Here is a 24569-nt window from a genome sequence, read left to right as displayed (position 1 = left end):
ATTAATGCTTTACCTCGGTCAACTTAACAGGTCTTGCATAACAAGTGCTGATCATTCAATAATGTTTTTTTTTTATACTAGTCAAAAAAAAAGATTTCAAATATTATTGCAACTACATTTGAGGTACAACAAATAAAAAAATTAAGAAATTACATTTTTGGAAATTATAAATGATTTTAAAAAATCTATATCCTACATTTTACGGAGCCCCTAAAGGGACATGGTGGTGGGGAAAAAACATGAGATGGGAGGAAGAATGCAAAAGTTTTGCGAGCGAATGCAAAGTTTCTCTGGGAAATGCAAAAGTTTTGAAATATACTTTTTCCTTCCATCTCATATTTTATTCCCACCACCATGTTCCCTTAAGTGCTCCATAATGTTTACGGTCTTACATGTAAAAAATGTTCAGAAAGTATTTGTCAGCATAAGTCATGTAATGTACAGTGTGTGTGCACATATCGATGGGTAGCAAACTGGAACAACCTTTAGCCTTCATGCGCAAGACATCCATATCATGCCAAAAGTCTTATCAGATGCAGTAAGAAATGCTGAAGTCTGAAAGGAGGAATGGGAGAGGAGGGGCATAGAAGGAATGAAAGTTACGCACTATCATGCAATAAAACATTTAGTCTTCTTTCACAAATGCATGCAACAAATGCATGCATACATGCATTCATACGTATTGCCTCTGTTCAAACATAAGTCAAATTTTATGACAAAGAGACAAAGGTTCATGATGGCACTGACTATGGATGAATGATTACCGTTAGTTATGATTATTCTGTTGAATATCAACGAACAAATACATACACTGCAGGCATGTGCACAAATAGACCCCAAGTGGTGCTTAAGCATCTGAAGTGCCCTTTTTGACATTTTTTCTTTATTTCAGCCTAACAAGGTCTGAAATGGCACCAACATTAATAACAAAAAAAATGCCCCCAAAATTCAAGATATGAATTGTCCTTGCATGCGTTCTTGTGTTTTGTGTTTATAACATAATATAGTTAAGCAATATCACATGAGCCAGAGCAATAGGTTGATTATATGAATTTACAATTTTTAAACACAACATTGTCAATTTTGACTGCTTTTGCGCTATTTGGCCAACGAAAACAGTTCCAGTTACTTAATTTTAAGGTGATGTAGTTACATTGTACTTACTCAAATAAGTACTGAGTAATATTAATTAACGGCATATACTTACTACAGAGTTACGGTTAGGGTTACCATTTTTCCAAACAAAGCAGAAAAGTTGCGTCTCCCAGCAACACACAGCAGTGTTTCATTATTGAATGATTCACCATTTTTGAATGAATCGGTTGAGTCAATGATTCAATAATTTTATGATTCATATATTGAATCATAAAATATATGGCTGGATATTGGCTGTTTTAGTTTTATAATAGTATAATTTCATAATAATTTTTACCAAGACTTCCTATTTCTATATTCAAAATGTTATATTTAGACCATTAATCTCATGACATTACAGGCCATTGTAATTGCAGTGTAGATGGATTTTGATAAATGGTAAGATTGATTTTGTTGATACTGATTTCATTGAATTGGTATAACAGCCCTATAGTGTATAATGTTAAATAGTGTAATTAAAAGATAAACAATATGTAACTTTAATTTTTATAAATAATTATAAGAGGGATGCCCTTTTTTCACTTGAGCACCTGCCCCCCCACCCCCCAAAATGTCTATGCTCAGCCCTGATATACAGTGTTAAAATAAAAACTGCCTTAAATATTCAATACAATCAACTCAGCTGTATAAGTCATTTCATCTTAAATTAATCTGACTTGTATAACTCGTTAAAAAAAAAAGAAAATTGCTTAACCCTTTCATGCATGGTGTCCACATTTGGGGACCGTTAATTTAACTCCATTTAGGGTTCATTTATCTTGGTAATTCTCTCCAAACCACTTGAGGGCAGTGTCAGTAGATTGACAGCAATATTTTAACAATGGCTACTGTCTTGTAACCCAAATATTCATTGCTTGATGACATCATTAATCCAAGATGGCTGACAACGATAGCCATGTGCCAAATGCCCCAGGCATATCTGTGAAAAACTTTCACATAAGGAGGTCAATTGAGCTAATAAAAAATATTATTATGTGAAGTAAAGTATGATGAATATGTTAGCATTTTAAAAACTAAAATTTAGAATAAAATGACGTTTTTATACACCAAAAACTAACTGTCCACGTATGTGGACGTCATGCAACAGTGGAGTCAGATTGCATAAAGTCTGATTTCTATAACCTGCTGGTATATGTGTTCTGTTTTTGCAAATATTTTTTGAATTGTCTTATATTGTAATAAAACAGACAAATAACAAATATATCAACATAACCATTAAAAATGACATATTATGGCATTAAATGGCAACTTTACACATACATACCGAGACAAATTAGCATTTTGCCTACCAAACAGGGACAGCACAGGTCAAGCACTCAGTTCAGATTAACAGAGAATATCCCAGAGGACAGTGTGTGTGACAGTGACCACACTGATGAGGAGTGTGTGCCAGCAAAGCCCAGCCCATATTGCTATTAGGTTTCCACATATATGTAACTAGCATTATAGTTCCTACACTCTGTGTTTTATCGTTGTTATATTGTAATATTAATGTTTTAAATATCTGAGCTGTTATGCATAGCATAAAATGACATAATAAAAGCACAATATTCCATATTGTCATCTGTGGCTTTTTGTCCCATTTTACGCCTTTGTTGCATGGTGTCCACATACGTGGACAGTTAAATAATTTTTAAATAAAACAGAATTTTGTAAAAATTATAATGGATTTCAATTTTAGCATCATATTACAGTAATAAAAATAAAAATAAAAACTGTCCAAAGTTGCAATTACATTTATGTTAATAACTTTTGAACCATTAGGGCTAGAAAAAAATCTGATTGTACCATATGACGTCATTTTTTGTCATGAAAATTTTTTAGTGGTCAGAATATATGATTTGTTAGAACAATACCCAATTTTCCCATATCGGCCATTTTGACTTTTGTCCTAAAATACTATATTTTACAAATGCATTGACATATTGTATAACTCGGTTTGTGTCCTCGGTACAATGCCCTGAAGGTACTCAAAAGATATAATGAAATTTCAAAAAATTATAATAACTTTTTATTAAATTAGCCTATTGTAATGAAACTGGTCTTAAACAATTCCTTGGGTCATGCTGAGAACATTAGACGACCATCTGCCGAAATTCCTGTTGGCCATTTAAATTTTCTTTTAAAACTTACTTTTTCTAAATCCTCCTACACTGTTGGCCAAAAAAAAGTTATGGATTTCATGTCGATAGATGAAACCATTTTTGTATACAGCATTAACAAATTTGAGGCATGCCAAAGTGATGCTGAAAGCTTTAGTGTCATTGTCACCTAACTTTGACCACACCACATCAGTTTCGTAACAGCGCCACCTATTGGTCAAAAGTGATAAACCATTAAATCACATTACTAGTGATTGTGTTTGATTTTTCAGGCATTTTGCCTAAAATCATCTTAAAATATCTTTAATTGCTCTTTGTAGCATTTAGTATGATGCTCCCATGTTGGCATGACTTATCATTGGCCCTGATCATTTCTGTTTGCAGCTATATATTTTTTATTAGTTGTTGTCTAACATACACTATATTGCCAAAAGTTTTGGGACACCTGCCTTTACATGCACATGAACTTTAATGACATCCCATTTTTAATTCGTAGGGTTTAATATGGAGTTGGTCCATCCTTTGCAGCTTTAACAGCTTCAACTCTTCTGGGAAGGCTTTCCACGTGGTTTAAGAGTGTGTTTATGGGAATTTTTGACCATTCTTTGCATTTGTGAGGTCAGGCACAGATGTTGGACAAGAAGGCCTGGCTCGCAGTCTCCGCTCTAATTCATCCCAAAGATTTTCTATTTGGTTAAGGTCAGGCCAGTCAAGTTCCTCCACACCAAACTTGCTCATCCATGTCTTTATGGACCTTGCTTTGTGCACTGGAACAGGAAGGGGCCATCCCCAAACTGTTCCCACAAAATTGGGAGCATGAAGTTGTCCAAAATGTCTTGGTATGCTGAAGCATTAAGAGTTCCTTTCACTGGAACTAAGGGGTCAAGCCCAACCCCTGAAAAACAACCCCCCATCATAATCCCCCCTCCACCAAAATGTACACTTGGTACAATGCAGTCAGGCAAGATACCGTTTTCCTGGAAACCATCAAACCCAGATTCATCCATCGGATTGCCAGACAGAGAAGCGTGATTCGTCACTTCAGAGAATACTTCTCCAGTGCTCTAGAGTCCAGTGGCGGCGTGCTTTACACCACTGAATCCGATGCTTTGCATTGCACTTGGTGATGTAAGGCTAGCTTGGATGCAGCTGCTCGGCCATGGAAACCCATTCCATGAAGCTTTCTACACACTGTTCTTGAGATAATCTGATGTGCTGACCCCGCTTTGTGATTTTACGTGGCCTTCCACTTTGAGGCTGAGTTGCTGTTGTTCCCAATTGCTTCCACTTTGTTATAATACCACTAAGAGTTGACCGTAGAATATTTAGTATTGAGGAAATTTCACGAATGGACTTATTGCACAGGTGGCAATCTATCAATTGAGTGCACACAAATTTAAAGTATTTTTTATTTAATGTGACACATTTTCCAAAAACATATTTTGGTGCCTACGTGCCTAATCAAAAACACTGAGGACCAAAGGCCTGATTTCCATGTTTAAAATTCACATCTGAACCTGTGATTTCTGTTAGTTTTAGTTACAATTGACTTTGATCAACAACATCATTAGCTCACTGTGGTCAAACTGGGCCCCCTGGTGGATAATAATTGAGACCCCATCCTTACGTTATGTAAACATCTTTTGTTTCAATACTGGGGCGAAAACCAAGCTAAATGCATGTGTACAGTATACATCAGAAAACAGAACTATTACATAATTGAATTATAGCTATGAGTTCAATTTCAACCATCTGGCAATTTTTTTTATCAAATTTGTATGTATCATTTCTGTACATGTGCATAATGTCATTGCCCTGCGTCACTGTCACTGAAGTCAGATATCACTTATAAACACTAAAGGAATGCATGATTCATTTTGGATTGGGACATGTATTTTTATATTTAATGTGTTTGGCATTGACATATTTTATAGAACATCAAATTTCTCTTATCGCAAATGTCTTTATGACTATAAGACTATATCTTTATGAGATTTCTCTCTTTTCATCCTTCCCATTCCACCTTGAGAGATTGAGATGACACTTAAAAGCTATCCAGCTTATTTTTGCACAACACTAAAAGGTCTATGACCGTGAGGGGAGGTGAATTCAATTCCTGTTAAGTGCTGTAAAGGGACAGAATATAAATCATTGTTGTAAAGAGACAGGCCTCTCCAGACTTCACGCAACCTTTGGATTTGGCATTTTCCAGAGAGCCGTCGCACAAAGCTTCGGTGAGTACGCGGTCTTGAAAAAGCGATCTGAATTTCTGAGAATGCAATTAAGATTTCACACATTCTGTTGATAAAATAAAGGGATTCAAGGACTTTGCAGCTCAACTGCCTGGAATTGTTAAATATTACACCTAAATTAAAATTGTGCTACCTTTTACATAGCCTCACTTTGTTACAAAGCTTTTTTTCTTAAGTGATATTCTGAAAAAGTCTTTTGATTTTCCATACAAGGAAAGTCAATGGGATCCAATGTTTTTTGGACCCACATTGACTTTGATAAGTTAAGGCCATTTCTCACATTTCTCAAATTGATTTAAAGGAAGTTTTCCCAAAACATTCCACAAATCATACATTTTCATGTCTTTTTATCATCAAGGACAGCTGGCAAAGATGAAAGTTTCGGTTAGTGTCGTTCTGCTCCTGCTGTGCTATGTCAATGGTATAAAAGGTAATCTATCAACTGTTTTCAAGTCTGGTGTGTTCAAACAGATACATATGCTGCATGTCATATTGCACTTGAATAATTCCATACATTATGCCTGAACAAATAGCTCAATATTTGATTTTCTCTAAACCAGCGGTCACCGTTGAGTCGTGTCCTTTGGCCACCGGGAGCTCGCTACAGACAGCGGTTGAGGCAACCGTCACTCTAACTTGTATGACTGATGAAAGTATTGACCCATCCAACCAAGAACTGCAGTGGTTCCGCAATGGTGTCCGGGTGAATCTGGCAGAAGAAAACCGCATGTACCGGAGTAGTCTTTGTGTACAGCCTGTCACTAAAGAAGACAACGGAGTTGTCTTTACCTGTCAGCTGAAGGGTGACACAAGTGTGAACAACTCCATCGAGTTCGACGTCCAGTGTAAGTTTGATGTTCAGAATAGGCTGAGTAAACAGGTTTGGAATCAATTTCATTTTCAGTTAACCTATTCAGAATTAAGACCCCTGTTGGAAAAAAAACAGCATATAGGTATGTTTTGAAGCATGACAGCTGGTTTATGCTGGCCCTTAGTTGGTCATGAGCTGGTCCTAAGCTGGTCCTGAGCTGGAGCTAGTTTCTTAGGACCAGTTTAAACCAGCTCATGACCAGCTGTCATGCTTCAAAACATACCTAACTAGCATTTGCTGTTTTTATTTTTTAACAGGGACCTTATCAAACTCATTCAATTAACTCTTTAAACATCAACATCGAATATTGACTCGTAAGATTGTGCGCTCATGGGGTTCATTTGTAAACATTAAAACATTCATTTCAATATTGTAACCACACAATGTAAACAAAATGCATGTTATCATGATTTTAGCGTTAAGAAAGTCACTAACCATTTCTGTGTAAAGTTAAATCTAAAACATGCAAAACCCTAAAACGACTAATCCTTGAAAAAAAGAGGGCAGTTTTATTGCTCAAATAATACACGTTTTAGCCTTACTGAAGAATTTATGCAAGTGCTTTTTAACACTGTTACAGTACAGTTTTATAAAATTTTAAAATATAATTTTTTTTATAAAATCACATAACCAAAATTGGCCCAATTTACTTCCATTGCATAAGTGCCTCGTTGTATTTTTTTTTTTTTTAGAAAACATGGGGCAAAATATTAGGCAAAATTAGTTAATAATGGGATACTACAAATGCCGTTGATTGAGCATAAGTTGTTTTGAATCTGGTATATTTAGTCTAGAAAGCTTATTTAATTTTAATAATATTTTTCCTATTTTTAATGCATTTTATTTACCTTTAAATTACTAGATTTTATCAATAAATAATAATTTAAGTAGCCTACATTCTCTTGAATTCAAAATAACACAATTTCATGCATAACCCTTTTAATTCAGCTCAAAATATCTTACATTGAGTGTCTTTGCCGGCCGTGTGGAAAAATAATAATATAACATGATATTTTATGACTCTTAGATGGCCTTATAGCTCTATATGGAGAAAATGAGCTGTTCCGCTGGGTCCTAAAGTCAGTTCAGTTAATCTCTTCAGTATGCATTCAGATACAGTAGACATTATAAAATAATTTTTGATAAAATAATAATGTTTTAGCATTTTTAGTTAGAATTTTGAGCATTTTTAGGTTGTACTGAAGCATTTCTCGCATTCCATTCATTCCTATGGGGGTCATTTGTTACTTTTGTAAATTTCAACCACAACACTAGCTTTGAATGTAATTGTATTACAGATCCTCCAGACCTTAATGACACTAAAGAAGTGTCTGTTGGGGAAACAAGTGCCGTTGTTCTGTCCTGTGATGTGCGTGCCAACCCTCCTGTAACTCTGATTTGGAAAAAGGATGGTGAAGTTCTGGATCTGGCCACAGGTAGCTACAAAACGACCAATAATGGCATTACCGCTGAGTTGTCAATCCCAAAAGCTAAGCGGGATGTACATCAAGGAACGTACGTCTGTGAGGTAACCTCACCCGTCTATGGAATTACCAGCAGGACGTTTACAGTTACTGTTAAAGGTTTGTGGTCCCGGTTTATCCTTAATTTTTTCTTACACATTCTGCTGTACTTTTATGTTCATTTGTTATGTTTTATTTGTTCTCCTCCCTTAGATAAAGTACTAGGGTTCCCTCTAGGACCCACGATTGCTGGAGTGGTGGTGGTTGTATGCACAGTTGCATTAGCACTCATCTCTAGGATGGATAAAATTATTAAGGTAGGTCAGCTTCATTTTGTTATCCTCATGACTAATTAAATAAAGACAATAGCTATATTTAATATGAAATAATTTACAAAAATAGCTCAGATCTTTGAATCAAAAACAATCTGAAACATCAGGGAAAAAAAGGCTTTTTCTTTTTTGTGTCTAGTGCTGCAAACGGAATTGAACATCTCCACATGGAATTGCATCTCAGGCATTCAAACCACAGACATTGAGCATTGAGGAGAACTGGAACTGGAGGACTGGAATTTAAGAAGCCATTACTGTACTGGCAAATGGGATGCCGGGAAGGAATCCCTCTTAAATATGAATTACTAATTTAAAAAGATCTTTGTTTTCTGCTTAGCCTGTATGTTTTGTTATCATTAAATTATAAAGGGAAAAGGTGTCTGTCAAACAACTCTTTATACTTGTGATTTTTTTTAGATGATTTCCTTGTGTGTTTCTCCCCATATGTTGTTGAGCAAGTGCACTAAAAAAGTTATACTTTGTCTCTGAGCCAGCAAAGACACAGCCACTCCTAGAACATTGATGGCTGTGTTTGTTGGAGATACAGTGAAACAAAGTCATTAAAGCGAATTGCAAGATTTTTTTACATTCTCAAGGACAAGATTTGTGTAAAAGTCTTTAACCTTTAACCAACTCAAATCATGTAGTATACTGTACGTGTGTGTGTGTGTGTGTGTGTGTGTGTGTGTGTGTGTGTGTGTGTGTGTGTGTGTGTGTGTGTGTGTGTGTGTGTGTGTGTGTGTGTGTGTGTGTGTGTGTGTGTGTGTGTGTGTGTGTGTGTGTGTGTGTGTGTGTGTGTGTGTGTGTGTGTGTGTGTGTGTGTGTGTGTGTGTGTGTACATATTTCACAGTTTTCTTTGTACGCTGTCATTCAATTCTGAGACAAATAAAAATGTAATTAAATTTCAGATTTGTTGGACATTTACTTAGATTTTTTTTTTAAGTTGACTAGATAAGCACACACTTTAGAACGTTAAATAATAGTAACTTTGATCACATCTGTTAAATATTTTTGGATATGCATTTTAGACATTTCATAAGATTCCTATAAGACGGTGTGTGCTATCATTCGAGGTGGTTTATTCATGATGAGCTTTGGTATTTCTGTATTTAACAGTTTAAAAGTGGTCTCTGTGAATATAGACAGTTTATCATAACAATAAAGCCTTCCAAAACAAAGAACAGTGGATTACGTCACATCGATTACGACGCAACCTCTGGACGCAACAGCATGTTCGGCCAATCAGAGTGGAGAAACGGGATATAGTGGGCGGAGTCTGACTTCCACAGGGAGCGGTCCGCCAAATTCAAACAGCCACTCGAAACAAAGTAAAGGATAGTTTGACTTCCTCAGACTCTGCGATTTGGGAAAAGAACGGTGAGTTTTAAGTCAATGCGATTTTATTTAGACGTTTTTGTGGTTTAAAGCATGTATTGTTTTTGTGTGGTCGCTATAACTTTTTAAATGATCGATGCGTTGTGCTGTTCTGCTTTAATCTCTGCTCTGCCTTACTAACATCTTGGAGAGTGATCTTTACTTTCATTTTATTATCACTCTACGCGATTTAGGCCTACTAAATTATTCTCTTTTACAAATATCAAGCTTGTGATCAGTTTGTTTATCATTTCAAACGGAGATGAAGCACTGCACTTCACAATGATTCCAAGTGGTGGAAAACCTGGAAAAAAGAGAATACAATCTTTAAAAGTCAGATATTTCTCAAGGGAATATTATTTGTTCTCACGGTGGACTTAACGGGAAAATGTGTTACAGTAACGTGTTATTTTGTATAGAGTGAAAATATATTTTTTAACGGAATAATATGCAGTTACTGTGTAAAATACTTCCAAAATTATGAATTAGTTTATGGTGCACGTATAAAGTCAATGATATTCGACAAGACAACACGTGCACTTTTACCGTAAACTATTTTTAAAGTCATATTTTTTTGTAAACAGGCATTTTTACATCTCCCTAAGAGCTCATGATGACGTCCACTATTGTGAGCGGGGTCTGGAGGTCGCATGCTGTGCTCGACGAGTCCGAGCCGGACAGCTCGCCCGAAGCGCCGCAGCAGTTTAAGAAGATGCGCTCCACCAGCTCGCTGAACTCACTGAGGATGTCTCTGCGCAAGCGGCTGCCCTTGAAACCAGTGCAGTCCAACGTCAACATCTCCGAGAACCCCACCTGGGAGTCACTACAGATGAACCAAAAGACCAGTGTTGTCCGCAAAATGACCCGCAGTGCAAAAAACTCCATTGGAAACGTCTGTCAGGTGTGCTTGATTTTCTTTGAAACTGTGAATGCAGATTCATTCAAACACTTGTTATAGTTATTCATGTAAAACAAATGTTTATTTACCAGAAAAAAAAACATTTTCATCTTCTAATCAGAAGTTTCAAAGGAGCAGACTGCCACGGCAGGAGTGTCTGGTCATGACACCTGGTAGAAAGTCGGATGGAGAGGAGTGTGATTGCATTGGGACGTCACAAACCCCAAAACGATCTGCCGTCCGGACTACCATCACACCCAGGCGAACTCCAAGGTCATCCAACAAGCGGGCTCCTCGAGGGGCCTGTACCCCAGACACCAGTAACTCTGCTGTTAGGACAGTGAAGACCAGGGGCACCAGGAGGCAGCTGGTGCGAATGGCTGCACTCAGAAGCCCTTTTGCATCACCCAACACAATGAACAGCAGGAGGTGAGACTGCACAGCTGCTCTCACACATTGCATTTTTTTCTGATTTTAAATGGTTTACTTTCCCCGTTAAATCATTTGACAACAAATTTTTTTCCCTTGTGGTTGTGTGGGACATATACAAAAGTAAATAGGCAATTATGTCACTGTGAACTGTGATTTGGTACTTGCAAGTGGTAAATTAGGGGGAAGGATATTCTCAATATAGATAGTTTTGATTGGTCAGGAATCTGTGTACACTCTTAAAAATAACGGTGCCAGGAAGAACCTTTATTTTTACGAGTGTAGTGCAGGATGATCATCACCAGGGCCACACGGAATCTGTGGAATTTTGTGATTTCTGCTCTGAAAAATCTGCAGAATTATGCAGATACAGATTAAACAGATTTGTTTTTAAACAAAGCTAGATCTCTCTATAGTTCATCCACTAAAAGATGGAGAAAATATTACTTTATCAATTGTATTGTACACAAATCATTTAATAAACAATTTCATATCATTCAACAATAGAGCAAAATAAATAAATGCCTACCAAAGTAAATAAATTAATGATATTTAATAGCTATAAATAAGTAATTTTTGTAGACAAGTGACGTTTCCTTATCTCCTCCGCGGTCAATTTTGTTTTAGACATTTTAAAATATCACTCTCTTGATATAAAAAGTCACAACAATAAGCGCAGCCTACTACCCCTCACAATCACGCACGCGATTGTGTATGCTTCTCAAATGACAGGCACTAAAATCTGTGGAAATCTGTGCGCGCCGATTCCGTGTGGGCCTGGTCATCAGCAGCAAATGTGTTTCTTTTTGTTTTGTTTTTGAAGAGAGTGACTATGTTCAGAAGTCACACTATCGTACTACTCCTACTATTTCTGCAGAGGATTAATTTTCTGCATGCATGGAATACATTGACTAACTTCATCTGTCAAAATATACTGTGTAACAACAGAGCACAATGTGTGGAACACTGGATCCCATAATTCTCTTTTTTTTAATATTAATTATAATTAGATTAGTCAACCAAATGTTTAGACGTTTTACACAAAATTGAACAAAAATGCAAAATAACTGTAACAATTTAAAAAATGTTGGACGCTGGATTCAGTGTTCATTTACCATCATTCAGATACTATTATAGTTCTTAGATTTTTTTTACTTTAGTTTTAGTAATTTTGTTGTGTGTTTTTGTCATTTTATGTCTATATAGTTTTTACTTTTTTTATTTTTATTTTTTATTTTAGTTATACTAAGTGAAAATGAGGAATGTTGCTTTGGGAACTATAGCTGTTTTTTTTTATTTCAGTTAATGTTTATTTTATTTCAAGGAACCCAATATTTATGGCTTTAGTTAACTAAAATAACCATGAACTGGATATTTGCCTTCATCGAACACTCACTAAGAGTTTAATCTTTAAAAGCACTTCAAAAATTAATATCCAGTTCACACTGTGTATGTTTTGATGCCTGAATCCACTTATAACATTCAAAATGATTGGTTTTCGTTGGCTATTTATTAATTATTGTCCATAACATGAAAATAATTAGCAGCCAAATTTTTTATATTGGTGCCTGTCCCTTCCTATACTGTGCACGGTGTGCAGTATAAGTGGTATGCTTGTATTCCATTCCAAACATAGCCCTGTAGATTTTAAATTGATGTGCCTGACAGCTGATTTTGTCAATGCTTGGAAATGCATTAGCATACAGATGACCTTAACGCCATAAAACATTAGGGATAACAAGAACAGTTTTGCAGATATGAATGCAACGCATAATGGTCCTCTCCATCTCATGACAGGCAATTTGATGAGGATCTGGATTGTGTGTCCAAAGGCCTCCGGAGGCTAAAGCGTCTCTCTCAAGCTTTTGATGATGCGATTGGGAAAGATGATCGGTGAGTTGAACAAAATCCCACTTTTCATTCTGTAAAAAAATGAGAAGGATAATGTTTGTCTTAATCTTTGCCGTTTTATTTCTGTCAGTTCTTGGGAGAGGGTGAAGGGGTGTGCTCACTCAGGCATAATGTAGTCTCAGTTCCCGCTCATGACTTCTGGCTGTTTCCTGTTTGTAGTTTGGGAGGGTGGACTCCCTTTTTTCCTAACGGTTGACTAGACAGCAGCTGCTCTGCACCGAATCCCCCTTAAAAAGCCTTTATGTTGTGCTGCTTAAAAGTAGACAAGTCTTTACTGCTGTTAGAGGGGTATTTTTGGGAATTGTTATCTATTGCTGGAACAATGTGTGATTTAATTGTTTAAACCTAAGGATTATTTCTTTAAGACATTTGGGTTGTTACAGTTGGAATTTTTTAATGTTTTGTTCTCTGGGATGTCGCAGAGGCAGACCGTTTTTTGCATGCAGTGTTAGTCTTAATGTCTTCCAGCCCTTCCTCCTTATCTTGGGGACCCCGTTCCCTCCCCTTTTTGAATTCCACACATAACTTTCCTCCCGCCAAGATTTTCAAATGGCTCAAAAGTCTCATTCCTTGGTGGGCAGTCACTCTTAATCAATCCAGCTAAAGGGCTGATGATGGGATTTTAGTGCTGATTTATATCGGCTATGTTGCAGTCAACAGATTCCAGGCTTTCAGGCATGTTCACTTGTAATATCTTTCTGAATTAAGTACATTTATAATCTCTCTCCTGTTCTGCGAGCGACAGGTTCAGGGAGTGTCTTATGGATTAAAGCTGAGGTAAATGTTTTTAAAGTATTTTTCTGAAGTTTTGTTTGAAAACATAACTGTGCAAACAAATTTAATATTCCATTATGTGAGTGTGTTTGTCCAACCTAGGAAGTTAACTTTAGCTCACTCAGTCTGTGCAGTCAGTGCCACACTAAAGCTTATTTGCATTGCATGATTAGTTATTAACCTTCACCAAACATGACTTAAGCTTTACTTTCTAATATCAGGCACTAAAAATGTATCTTGCAACACAGTTTACAATGGCTGCTGCTTGTTTGTCCATTTCCCTTTTTTACAATTATTTTACTTCTATATTGTGATTCATCATGCCAATTCAAACAGAATTTTTTTTTTTTTAGCCAAGTTAGCCTTTTTTATTACATTGTATCTTGAATGATTAATGTTCCCATTCACAAGTCTAATGTCGCTTGGTTATTGTTAGGAGTTATTGTTAAAATGTCAGTTACACTTTTCCATACAATGAAAAACTGACCTCTGCATTTTTGCCTTTTATTTAAAAATAATCAGCACTATGTAATTTTTTTTTTCAGTAAAATATCCAAAAAAACACTAGGCTAGTGTTATATATTTTGTTCAGTTGAGTACTTACAATATCCCGAATGTTTCCAACTATTTGTAAATCATGAGAAAATTGCTATTTTAACTAAGGAACCGGGACGTGTGAGGGAGTCGCCTGTCAATTGCGTCACGTGCGTTACCCTCAGCTCCCGGTATTATTTTGCAGAAACGCTTCACTCACTGCAGTGTGCAACAAGTGTCCTAGCAGCCGCCGAGAGAACGCACAGAGTAACGTGAAAACGTAATTTTCAACACACTCAGATGTGTCTAATATGATAAACAGAGCTGCGTTACCTCATACTCATAACCGGAAAAGTGGAAATGTGGCACAATAAAAGTCCCCCTGCTCGCGAGTCGTGTGTTGCGCTCTTCTTATTAACTTATTAACTCTGTCGTGTGTGTGTGTGTGTGAGATTATACACACACACACACACACACACTTTTGTTAGATGTGATTAATCGATTTGACAGCATTAAAAATAATATATTGCATTGGGATTTGAATTCCTTGAACACTAAACTCTAACTAACATAACTTTCACTTGTAAAGAACTATTAATGTTTTTTTTTTCTTTAGTCATGGTGTAGTGCTAGATCCTATCCCCCTTCCTCAATGCCTGATCAAAAACATATCTTGTCCTTGCTAATCAAAGTGCTTTTTGTAACCAGTTAGCACTAAGCTTGTAGGATAAAGCCCAAAGTATAATTCATTTTGTATGCATAATCTAGGGTACACGAACAGAACACGTGTACATTTTGTCATCAGCATAGTACACATTTATTGGAAACGCACAGCCCAATTTTTCAAACTCTACATACGCAATTTTCCTCTGTATGCGCAGGCGCACATTTGCTCGTTTGTTTTTTTTTTTGTTGTTGTGCTAAATAGTTGATTTGGCAGCAACATTGGCTGTTGTCAGAAGTCAGACTCCGAAGCCAGAATGAAAAACAAAACCGAATTTGCTCAATACTTACTGAAATTAAAAATTATTTATTTATTCTTTGCACAGAAGAGACATTGGGCCCTATTTTAACGATGGTCTGAAGCGCATGGTGCAGGTGCACAGACAGGCGTGTCTGAATCCACTTTTGCTAGTTTAACGATGGAAAAAACGGTCGGTGCGCCCTGCGCATGGTTCAAAAGGGTTGTAACTAGTCTCCTAATGAGTCATGGGTGTGTTTTGGGCATAACGTGCAATAAACCTCAGTCTTGAAATGAGTCTCATCTCCCATTCCCTTTAAAAGCCAGTTGCACTTGCACCATGGCGGATTCGCTATTTTCATGGCGGAATTTGCGAGCGAATAGACTGAACGTTTCTCCAGAGAGGAATCCTTTTATATTTAATATTTAAAAATGTTTGTGCTGCTGCATGTGTGTAATAAGCAGAGTGTATGCACGTTGTGCATCCACCTATAGGTGCACATTACTAACATGCCCTTTAAATAGCATACTGCGCTATTGACTTTAGACCAGGTTTTTGTTGGTCAATGACGCAGCCGTTTTCAGTTGCCTCAAAATAGCAATGTGCCAACAATGCGCCTGAACACACCACATTTTCAGACCAGCATGCCCATGGGTGAACAGATGGGCACGAGTGCATTTGCTATTTAAACAACGTGGAGCTGGATGTGAAAAGGATAACTGCATTGGGCCGAAACCAGCATAATTTTAAGAAAATAATAATGTGCACAGATAAATCATTTATAATAAGCAATGCAACATTCTGTTAAAAAAAAGTAAAAAAGAATAGCCAAATTTTATTTCATGGTGATTTTAAAAGATGTCAGTTTGCTAACTGAAAACATAAAGATAGAAATGTTTTAATTTGGATACCTTTACCGTTGGTAATGTGATGTGTAATTTTATTTAACATATTATTTTCAATAGATAATTGTCTCTAATCAGGCAACAGATAGAGTACACATAAAAAGTATAATTAAAATATAATTATTTTGAGGAGAATGGGGGATAGGATCTCCAAACTCCCCTTGCTTCATCTTATACATTGCTCTATACAAAACTATAACCACTGATGATGATGTGACTGCAGGGTCCAGGCCATGGAGAACTACAAAGCAGTCATGAGCAAGGGCTTCAGCTCCACCAAGAGCAACATTTCCAGAGGACTGAACAGGGCTTCCATCCGAAAACAGACGCAGCGCATCCAGCAGTCCGTAAGCAGCTGGACTGACGTGGCCATGTCAAACGTCCGCAAAGCCCCTTAAAAGAGGCAACTGTTTTCCTTATGCTATCAAACATGTGTATGTTGTCTTGTGTTTCTCAATATATGCCAGAAGAGGCCTTGTCCAGTATTTTGAAGGGACACTTTTTGTCATCTGTCTGTATCCTTTTAAGTGTTTAAAGGGCAAATTAATATACTGTATCACTATATGAAAACATTTGCATTTATAGCTGCTGATTTTCACATTTATGTGCATGATTTCAATGAATGCACATTAATGGCTCAGTCAGTGTGCTTAACATACTGAAGCATATAGTCATCTAAAACTATTTCTGCTGTGAAAAGCCACCAAAAGATGTGAATGCTAAATGTAAGCATATTAAAAGTGAATGTGTGGAGAGGTCAAGGAATTAGGGGAAAAATGCTAAATGTTACTCCTCAAAGACAAACCATATTCAGGTTTTTTTCCCCCCATGCATTTTGTGGATTTTAAGCAAAACTATCCAATTTCACTAAACTGACATGGTTTGATGCTATCTTGACTATGGGAGATGTTACTAACGTTACTATGTTTACTACCTTTTAACCTATTTAGTTGAAGTTTATTAACAGTATTTTACTGGTACTTTACTGTGTGTACTGCATAGTATTAGTATTTGTGTATAGGGAGGATAAGTATGCAATAATTTCACTATTTTACCAAACAAATATCCTGCTATTTTTGATATTATGAAAGACACCATAATCACAGATTGTACTCACAGTATAGTGATCAATATGTAAACATTACCAAAGGAAAATAAGATAAGTCAAGTGTGGTAATAAATTGTTGAGTATGTTTCAAAGTTGAAATTTTACAGTTGTATCCCTTTGCATTATGATTTGTTAAAAAAGGACAAAAACAGCGGAATTGTTTGCTTTTTTTATATATATATTTAATTAAAAACCTTTTCCATAATTAACAGTTTAATGGTTTTATTACTTTTCACCAAAATGTTTTAACTGTCAGTGGGATTTTTCTTCACATCTCTTAGCATGAAAGGACTAAAAGCTGCAAAGTATATAGTTCAAAGCAGTTCAGTCCTATCCTTGGATTTCCTTTTTCTTGTGCTTTTTAACTGACACTAAAATGCACCGAAAAATAACAGCAATCTGATGTGCTTTTAAAAATGCAGTCTGTCTCAGCAATGACTCATGAATTTTAAAAGGCTGCTTTATTAGTCTATTTTAAGGATGGCAAATGTTTGCAAGTCCAGAGGGAGCAGCTGTAAAACCACCTGCAAGATTTCAGCTCATTATAACCATTTTATCAGAAACATTTTTCAGTGATGGTATGCAAAGAATGGGTTTTGCCATCTCACTGTGTTGAGGGGAAGTTGCTTTCTAGAGCAGTATGGACTTTGGGCTTTGTAACTTTGCAGACCTTTTTCATGCTCAGCAACATTACATACTAAAGAAAGTTGAAAACCTAAAAAATCATAATAGGACCCCTTTAACAAATGACACCATATTGTAAAGTGTTGACCGAACTGGTGAATGTCCTGGAACAACATTCCAATCAACCAATCAATCAGATTTGAGGGACAAGTTTACAGTTTATGTTGTTTAGGCTTACAATCAGGGTTAGGTGTTTACATCAGTGTTGCTCATCACCATTTTTTCCCTCTGATTTTCTGCATGTTGAAAGAAAAATGCAATAACTTGTTAAATAATGCTTTATTCAATATGCAATACAATAATGCTTTAAGTATGTCAAATCAATTTAAATTATATTTATATTTAAAACTGAAATTATATAAATATATATATATATATAAAGAGAGAGAGAGAATGTTTCACATTCTTTCTGGGAAAAGAAAGCATCACTACAAATTCTGAAAGTAAACAACAGTGTTTTAGCATTACATAAAATGTAACGTCACATCTGACAATGTCATTTTAACATCAATGTAAAAGAAAAAACTATTTAACAACTCTTTGCTCAACTTGGTAATATATAGTTATATCAACCTGAAAACTTATCATGAACATTCAGATAAGCAAAAACACCTGAAACTAGAGGAGGACAATTAGTTATTTGTGTTTATTTAATTCATCTTTTTTATAAAAACTAAGAGCAAGGAGGCAAATTACAAACAATGGGGCAATAAAACAAATGAAATAAACAGTACTTTAAGTTTTTAGGTAGGCCTACATTACATCTATTTAACAGTAGCATTCAATCTAATGTAAAATAAATCAAGGAACTTTGCTGCCATACCATGGCAATGATATTACTCCGAGCCTGAAAATAGTCCCCAGCACGCTCGCTGTGCAAGCAGGTTGTCATGTTGGTTATGTTGACGGAAGTTATGACAGCATGCTGTCACTGCTAAACCACGCAGGGCATTAAAAATGAGTTGCGCACAGCTGATGTCTGAGGCGTTTGAAACTAGTGACCAAAATAAGGAAGTAATATCATTGCGCATGCTGTACCCATGGTACATCAGCAAAGTTCCTTGATTATTACACATGAATGAGAGTATAGTTCCTAGCCATATCAGTCTAGAAAATCACAACTTTTTATTTTCCGTCGGTCTTAGTACACGATGTAACTACAGAAGAGTCAAGTTTTAAATAGGAAAAATATTGAAAGTCTTTGGTCTTATCAGATTCAATGATCTATGCTAAAAGTGCTAGCGCCTGACCCGGAGATCGGCTGAATGGATTCGAAAACGGTAAAACTAACTCTAGGGGAGTTGGAAAATAAGCCTTTTTTTTTTTTTTAAAGTGGAGTGTTCCTTTAAGACATAACCGACTGTGTTTACATGAAAATTCGCTAAGACAGCAGGCGTTTCTCAATGTCAAGGAAGGATCCTCAGAAGCCAGAATTCCGAGGATGCTACGTCATCGACGTCCGTCGAAGGACTGTTCCAATGTCGAGGACCCTCGGAATTTCAACCAAGGTCTGAGTCCTTCGTTCGAAAAATATGCCATATACAGGAAAGGATGCATACGAGTAGACTTCGCGCACTTAGCGCTCTCAAATCACCCACAATCCTATGCGCGCAGCTTTGCTATCTTGTTCAAAAAATACAAAATATCGGACGTTGGCGGAGTCGGAGCGTTAACGGGGCATTATGCTTTCAAGTGTAAGTATTTACGTTACCAAACATTTGTTATAACCGTATTAAATATAAGTAAAGTTTAACTTTTAAATACCAGTACAAATTACAACCGTATTGATATTATACAAATTACGTTATTGATGGCTAACGGACCTTTTCACTGACGTAATGAGGCTGACGTGCACTTGCACAGCCTGTTCCATTTACTTGTTCTCCGAATGCAGAAGAGGAGCCTCGCCTAGCCTCTGAAGGAAGTGACTTGGAAGGACCAGTCCTACAGAGGAAGGATCCTAGACATTGAGAAACACCTAGAATTTGTGTGTGTATTCAGGAAAGAGAACTGAACTGACCTATCGGTAAGCCCCGCCCCCCTTAGTTACTGTTGCTAACTCGGACAAACAAACAGAGTTGCTATATCTTACAATGACAGCTGTCAGTGTGAAAACCTTATCCCAAGATGTTTTTGGACACAGAATGTAGCGTATACCCAGGCGCGATGATGGCCAAACTTTACTGTTTGTTTATCAAGTTTATTTTAGTCTTTATTTAAGTCTTTTTTCACTCCAAAAAATCATCGTAAGAGCTGAACAAACAAAGCATAAGTGCGCATTAACGTCTCATTCATAAACTATCTCTCTCCGTTACACAGCATGCACAGCAAATTACACAAAAACACTCATACAACTAACAGTAAACAAACATACACACAGAGCTTATGACTTTTCGAGGGTGCAGTTAATAACTGGTAAACTTTGTATCTGCAAAACAACTCCAATAAACTGCGTGCGAGCTCTCCCTTTCACTATAATACCCATCAAAATAGGAGTCCTCCTTAGTAGGACAGATAATGTAAACCTTAAACATATCTAAAATGAAATTAATTTACATATAACCAGTTTAATATGGAGAGGCACTGAAATGTAGACCTTCGTGTTTTTGACCTAACGTTACGGTGTTACATGACGTGAGAACAGTTAGTTATTTCGGTTTGTATGTTAGCAGGGACTTTAATTGTAACTTAATGAGAGTATGAAAAACAGAAAATCCTCTCAGGATACCTGGAATCAGTGTTACAGTACCTCAGGCACGACATTTCAGCATTTTTGTAGCATAAACACCATCAAACCGATGAGAGCTTCGGATTTTCCAATGTTTCTCTATGACACCTAAAGATGTCTGAGTTCCAGTCCCAGCGCAACTGATACTCAACTGCTATTGGCTCATCTGCGTTCGAGGGGAGGGGCTTACCGATAGGTCAATTCAGGATGGCACGCTGTCCGAGAGACACCTTTAATTCTGTGTGCTCGCTTGGGTGTCAGACAGACTTCAGTGTATGTCAGACAGAGTTGTTTTCCACAGCTTATTGCGCATTATCTTTTTAACACAATATGTACTTTTGCGATATTTCGATAATTTAAATATACAGTGAGGAAAATAAGTATTTGAACACCCTGCTATTTTGCAAGTTCTCCCACTTAGAAATCATGGAGGGGTCTGAAATTGTCATCTTAGGTGCATGTCCACTGTGAGAGACATAATCTAAAAAAAAAAATCCAGAAATCACAATGTATAATTTTTTTTACTATTTATTTGTATGATACAGCTGCAAATAAGTATTTGAACACCTGTCTATCAGCTAGAATTCTGACCCTCAAAGACCTGTTAGTCTGCCTTTAAAATGTCCACCTCCACTCCATTTATTATCCTAAATTAGATGCACCTGTTTGAGGTCGTTAGCTGCATAAAGACACCTGTCCACCCCATACAATCAGTAAGAATCCAACTACTAACATGGCCAAGACCAAAGAGCTGTCCAAAGACACTAGAGACAAAATTGTACACCTCCACAAGGCTGGAAAGGGCTACGGGGAAATTGCCAAGCAGCTTGGTGAAAAAAGGTCCACTGTTGGAGCAATCATTAGAAAATGGAAGAAGCTAAGCATGACTGTCAATCTCCCTCGGACTGGGGCTCAATGCAAGATCTCACCTCGTGGGGTCTCAATGATCCTAAGAAAGGTGAGAAATCAGCCCAGAACTACATGGGAGGAGCTGGTCAATGACCTGAAAAGAGCTGGGACCACCGTTTCCAAGGTTACTGTTGGTAATACACTAAGGCACGGAAGGTTCCCCTGCTTAAACCAGCACATGTCCAGGCCCGTCTTAAGTTTGCCAATGACCATTTGGATGATCCAGAGGAGTCATGGGAGAAAGTCATGTGGTCAGATGAGACCAAAATATAACTTTTTGGTCATAATTCCACTCTAGGAAGAAGAATGATGAATAATTCTAGGAAGAAGAATGATGAGTACCATCCCAAGAACACCATCCCTACTGTGAAGCATGGGGGTGGTAGCATCATGCTTTGGGGCTGTTTTTCTGCACATGGGCCAGGGCGACTGCACTGTATTAAGGAGAGGATGACCGGGGCCACAAGATTTTGGGGAACATCCTCCTTCCCTCAGTTAGAGCATTGAAGATGGGTCGAGGCTGGGTCTTCCAACATGACAATGACCCGAAGCACACAGCCAGGATAACCAAGGAGTGGCTCTGTAAGAAGCATATCAAGGTTCTGGCGTGGCCTAGCCAGTCTCCAGACCTAAACCCAATAGAGAATCTTTGGAGGGAGCTCCGTGTTTCTCAGCGACAGGCCAGAAACCTGACTGATCTAGAGAAGTTCTGTGTGGAAGAGTGGGCCAAAATCCCTCCTGCAGTGTGTGCAAACCTGGTGAAAAACTACAGGAAACGTTTGACCTCTGTAATTGCAAACAAAGGCTACTGTACCAAATATTAACATTGATTTTCTCAGGTGTTCAAATACTTATTTGCAGCTGTATCATACAAATAAATAGTTAAAAAATCATACATTGTGATTTCTGGATTTTTTTTTAGATTATGTCTCTCACAGTGGACATGCACCTACGATGACAATTTCAGACCCCTCCATGATTTCTAAGTGGGAGAACTTGCAAAATAGCAGGGTGTTCAAATACTTATTTTCCTCACTGTATATATTGTGCAGCCTTGTCTAGAAGACAAGATTTTCGGACAGGAATGTTGTTCCAAGAGCTTCAAAATATGTTAATCCAGGATCATGTCTTACTTTGCAAAATCACGATAATTTACTGGAATTACTGTTCTAAAAACTGAGAAGAGTGAAATCAATGCTTTATTTTCTGACAACACAAAGTTGTCAACACATTTCAACAGATAGTTTAATAACATCAAATAACACTGTCTATGAAATACATTTATACAATTATGTACAGTTTTGTGCAGTACAGCCAAATTCACAGAACCAGAGATTCTCTATGAAAACGTGTGTAATGACATTAAACCACAGCAGGACTTTTAAAGACTCTGTCGGCACATGATCTATTAGCACATACTGCACCTTAGATGAACATTAGAACTGTAGTTTTGACAAAAGTTTGACAAAAACTATACATTTAGACAAAAAGAATCTGGGTTCAGCAAAACATGCAGGGAGGAGTCCAAAAAAACCTTTTAGGAAAGAAGGCAGTTGGAATGCTCCTGGAGACGTCCGTTTTTCTTCTAAGCTCCTTGTACTTTACGGCTGATTAAAACACAAGAAAAAAGAGTGTCTTCTGAGAAACGCCTGCCAGGAGATCTGGGAGACGGGTGGGTCACGAAAGGGTCATAAAGAACACAATGCCTCAGGTTGCAGGACTGCTATAAATAGATGATGTCCAGGTGCTCATGTCCATGGTTACCTTCACAAAGACCATTACAGGACTCTGCAGAAAATATTCACCACACATGAAATGAGTCTCCTGGCAAAAGCAGAAAACTCAATAAAGTATGACCCTGACACTACTTTCTATAGCTACTCTCTGTCATACTTCTGTAAGAGTCACATGGGAGTTGTTAAAGTGTTCAGTGTCCAATCTTCACATCTATTCTAGGGCTCTTTCTAACAGCAAACGTTTTAAATGTTGTTTGTCTCAGTCCTGCGGGATTGTTTGTTTTGGAGATAATTTGCAAATCCTTGCTGCTCACTCACGAAGCTGTTCTTGTCTACCATGGAGCCCATCTATCAAGTTGAGCAGTTCTTCTGGTTTGAGATGAGATGTGTGTGATAATTAAATTTGTCTGCATGTACTGTGGATGGAGAAAGAAACATGAGATTAGTAGAAAATTGCTAGTTTAAGATAGTCTTCCAGCCTTACCAGCTGAAGTCAATGCCCAAGCTGTTGAACCCTCAACTGTGGTAAAATCACTGTATAACACATGGTAGCAATTTGGTGCATTAATATATAACTCAATTCAGCTACTTTGTAGCTTTGTAGAATGTAGCTCATCCAATCAGATTTTAGAGCCAGAATTATCCAAGTCTTTCAACTTGACTCCATGAGCTCCATACGGGAACTTTAAAAATAAATATATATTTATTTGAATAACCGTTTGAAACATTTCAGTCTCATGAGTCCAATTTTGTTCTGTATAATTAGTTATAAACATACATTTTAATCATATATCTATGGAATATGCAGATGATATTTCTAAAGAAACTAAATTGTGTGTCCTCAGAGACAGAGGCATTGTGGAAAAGTTCAATATAAAAATAACATATAATAATAATAATAATAGGATAAAATTGAATACATATTACATTTGAAAGTAAACAATTTGGAAAATAATTATTATTCTAGGGGTCTGTAGCTTTAAAAAAGTTTGAAAACCCCTGTCATAATGCATTTCTACCAACAAGTATAAATAATTCAATGAGTAATTTATAATAACAAAAAAAAAAAAATCCAAAGAGAAACTCAAATACGTAGGCCTAAAAGGCCTGAAAGATTTATGTATTTGAAATTAACAAATTAACTTAATGTGATGCATATTTGTCAGCCAGACATAAATGAAACGGGTAAGAAATAGGTTAGATTTCTGCACTCAAAAAAAAAACATGGCATAGACCATTATTAACTATTTGCATCTATTTGATTTAATTCAAATAATCAAAAATATATTTTAGCAATCCTATTTAGAGCAGTAACTGATTGTGGTCACACTTTAGTTTAGAGTCCATTTCTCACTATTAACTGCGACTTTTGCCTCAATAAACTCCTAATTATTGCTTATTAATAAGGTAGTTGTTAGGTTTTGCTATTGGGTAGAATGTAG

General features: G+C 36.8%; 3 protein-coding genes across 4 annotated transcripts in view; 2 read left to right on the top strand and 1 right to left on the bottom strand.

The window, feature by feature from the left end:
- Positions 1 to 5881: 5881 nt before the first annotated feature.
- tmigd1 (transmembrane and immunoglobulin domain containing 1) lies at positions 5882 to 8332 on the top strand (the record flags this gene model as incomplete). The annotated part of the gene is made up of 5 exons (XM_079834536.1): positions 5882 to 5939; positions 6070 to 6354; positions 7679 to 7963; positions 8057 to 8160; positions 8315 to 8332. The coding sequence occupies 5 exons, from the start codon at positions 5882 to 5884 to the stop codon at positions 8330 to 8332; spliced, it is 750 nt and encodes a 249-aa protein (XP_079690662.1).
- A 1110-nt stretch (positions 8333 to 9442) lies between these two features.
- Positions 9443 to 17273, top strand: pimreg (PICALM interacting mitotic regulator). Of its 2 annotated transcripts, XM_079834917.1 has the most exons (6): positions 9443 to 9552; positions 10134 to 10450; positions 10569 to 10876; positions 12674 to 12769; positions 13533 to 13564; positions 16186 to 17273. In XM_079834917.1, the coding sequence occupies exons 2-5, from the start codon at positions 10160 to 10162 to the stop codon at positions 13555 to 13557; spliced, it is 720 nt and encodes a 239-aa protein (XP_079691043.1). In that variant the 5' UTR covers positions 9443 to 9552; positions 10134 to 10159; the 3' UTR covers positions 13558 to 13564; positions 16186 to 17273. The 2 variants fall into 2 exon arrangements, with proteins under 2 accessions (XP_079691043.1, XP_079691042.1); XM_079834916.1 differs by lacking the exon at positions 13533 to 13564 and having other exon boundaries at positions 9488 to 9552.
- A 5299-nt stretch (positions 17274 to 22572) lies between these two features.
- The window catches only part of plrdgb (PITP-less RdgB-like protein), a 146759-nt gene continuing 144762 nt past the window's right edge, over positions 22573 to 24569 (bottom strand). The window contains exon 21 of the mRNA XM_079834714.1: positions 22573 to 23543. The gene's annotated coding sequence lies outside the window, so the exon portion shown is untranslated. The remainder of the gene's footprint in view (positions 23544 to 24569) is intronic.

The sequence above is a fragment of the Gobio gobio genome (genome assembly GCF_949357685.1).
Source record: "Gobio gobio genome assembly, chromosome: 14".
Classification (NCBI taxonomy): Eukaryota; Metazoa; Chordata; class Actinopteri; order Cypriniformes; family Gobionidae; genus Gobio; species Gobio gobio.
Note: the sequence above shows the minus strand (reverse complement) of the source record. Positions and strands in the feature narration are given on the sequence as shown.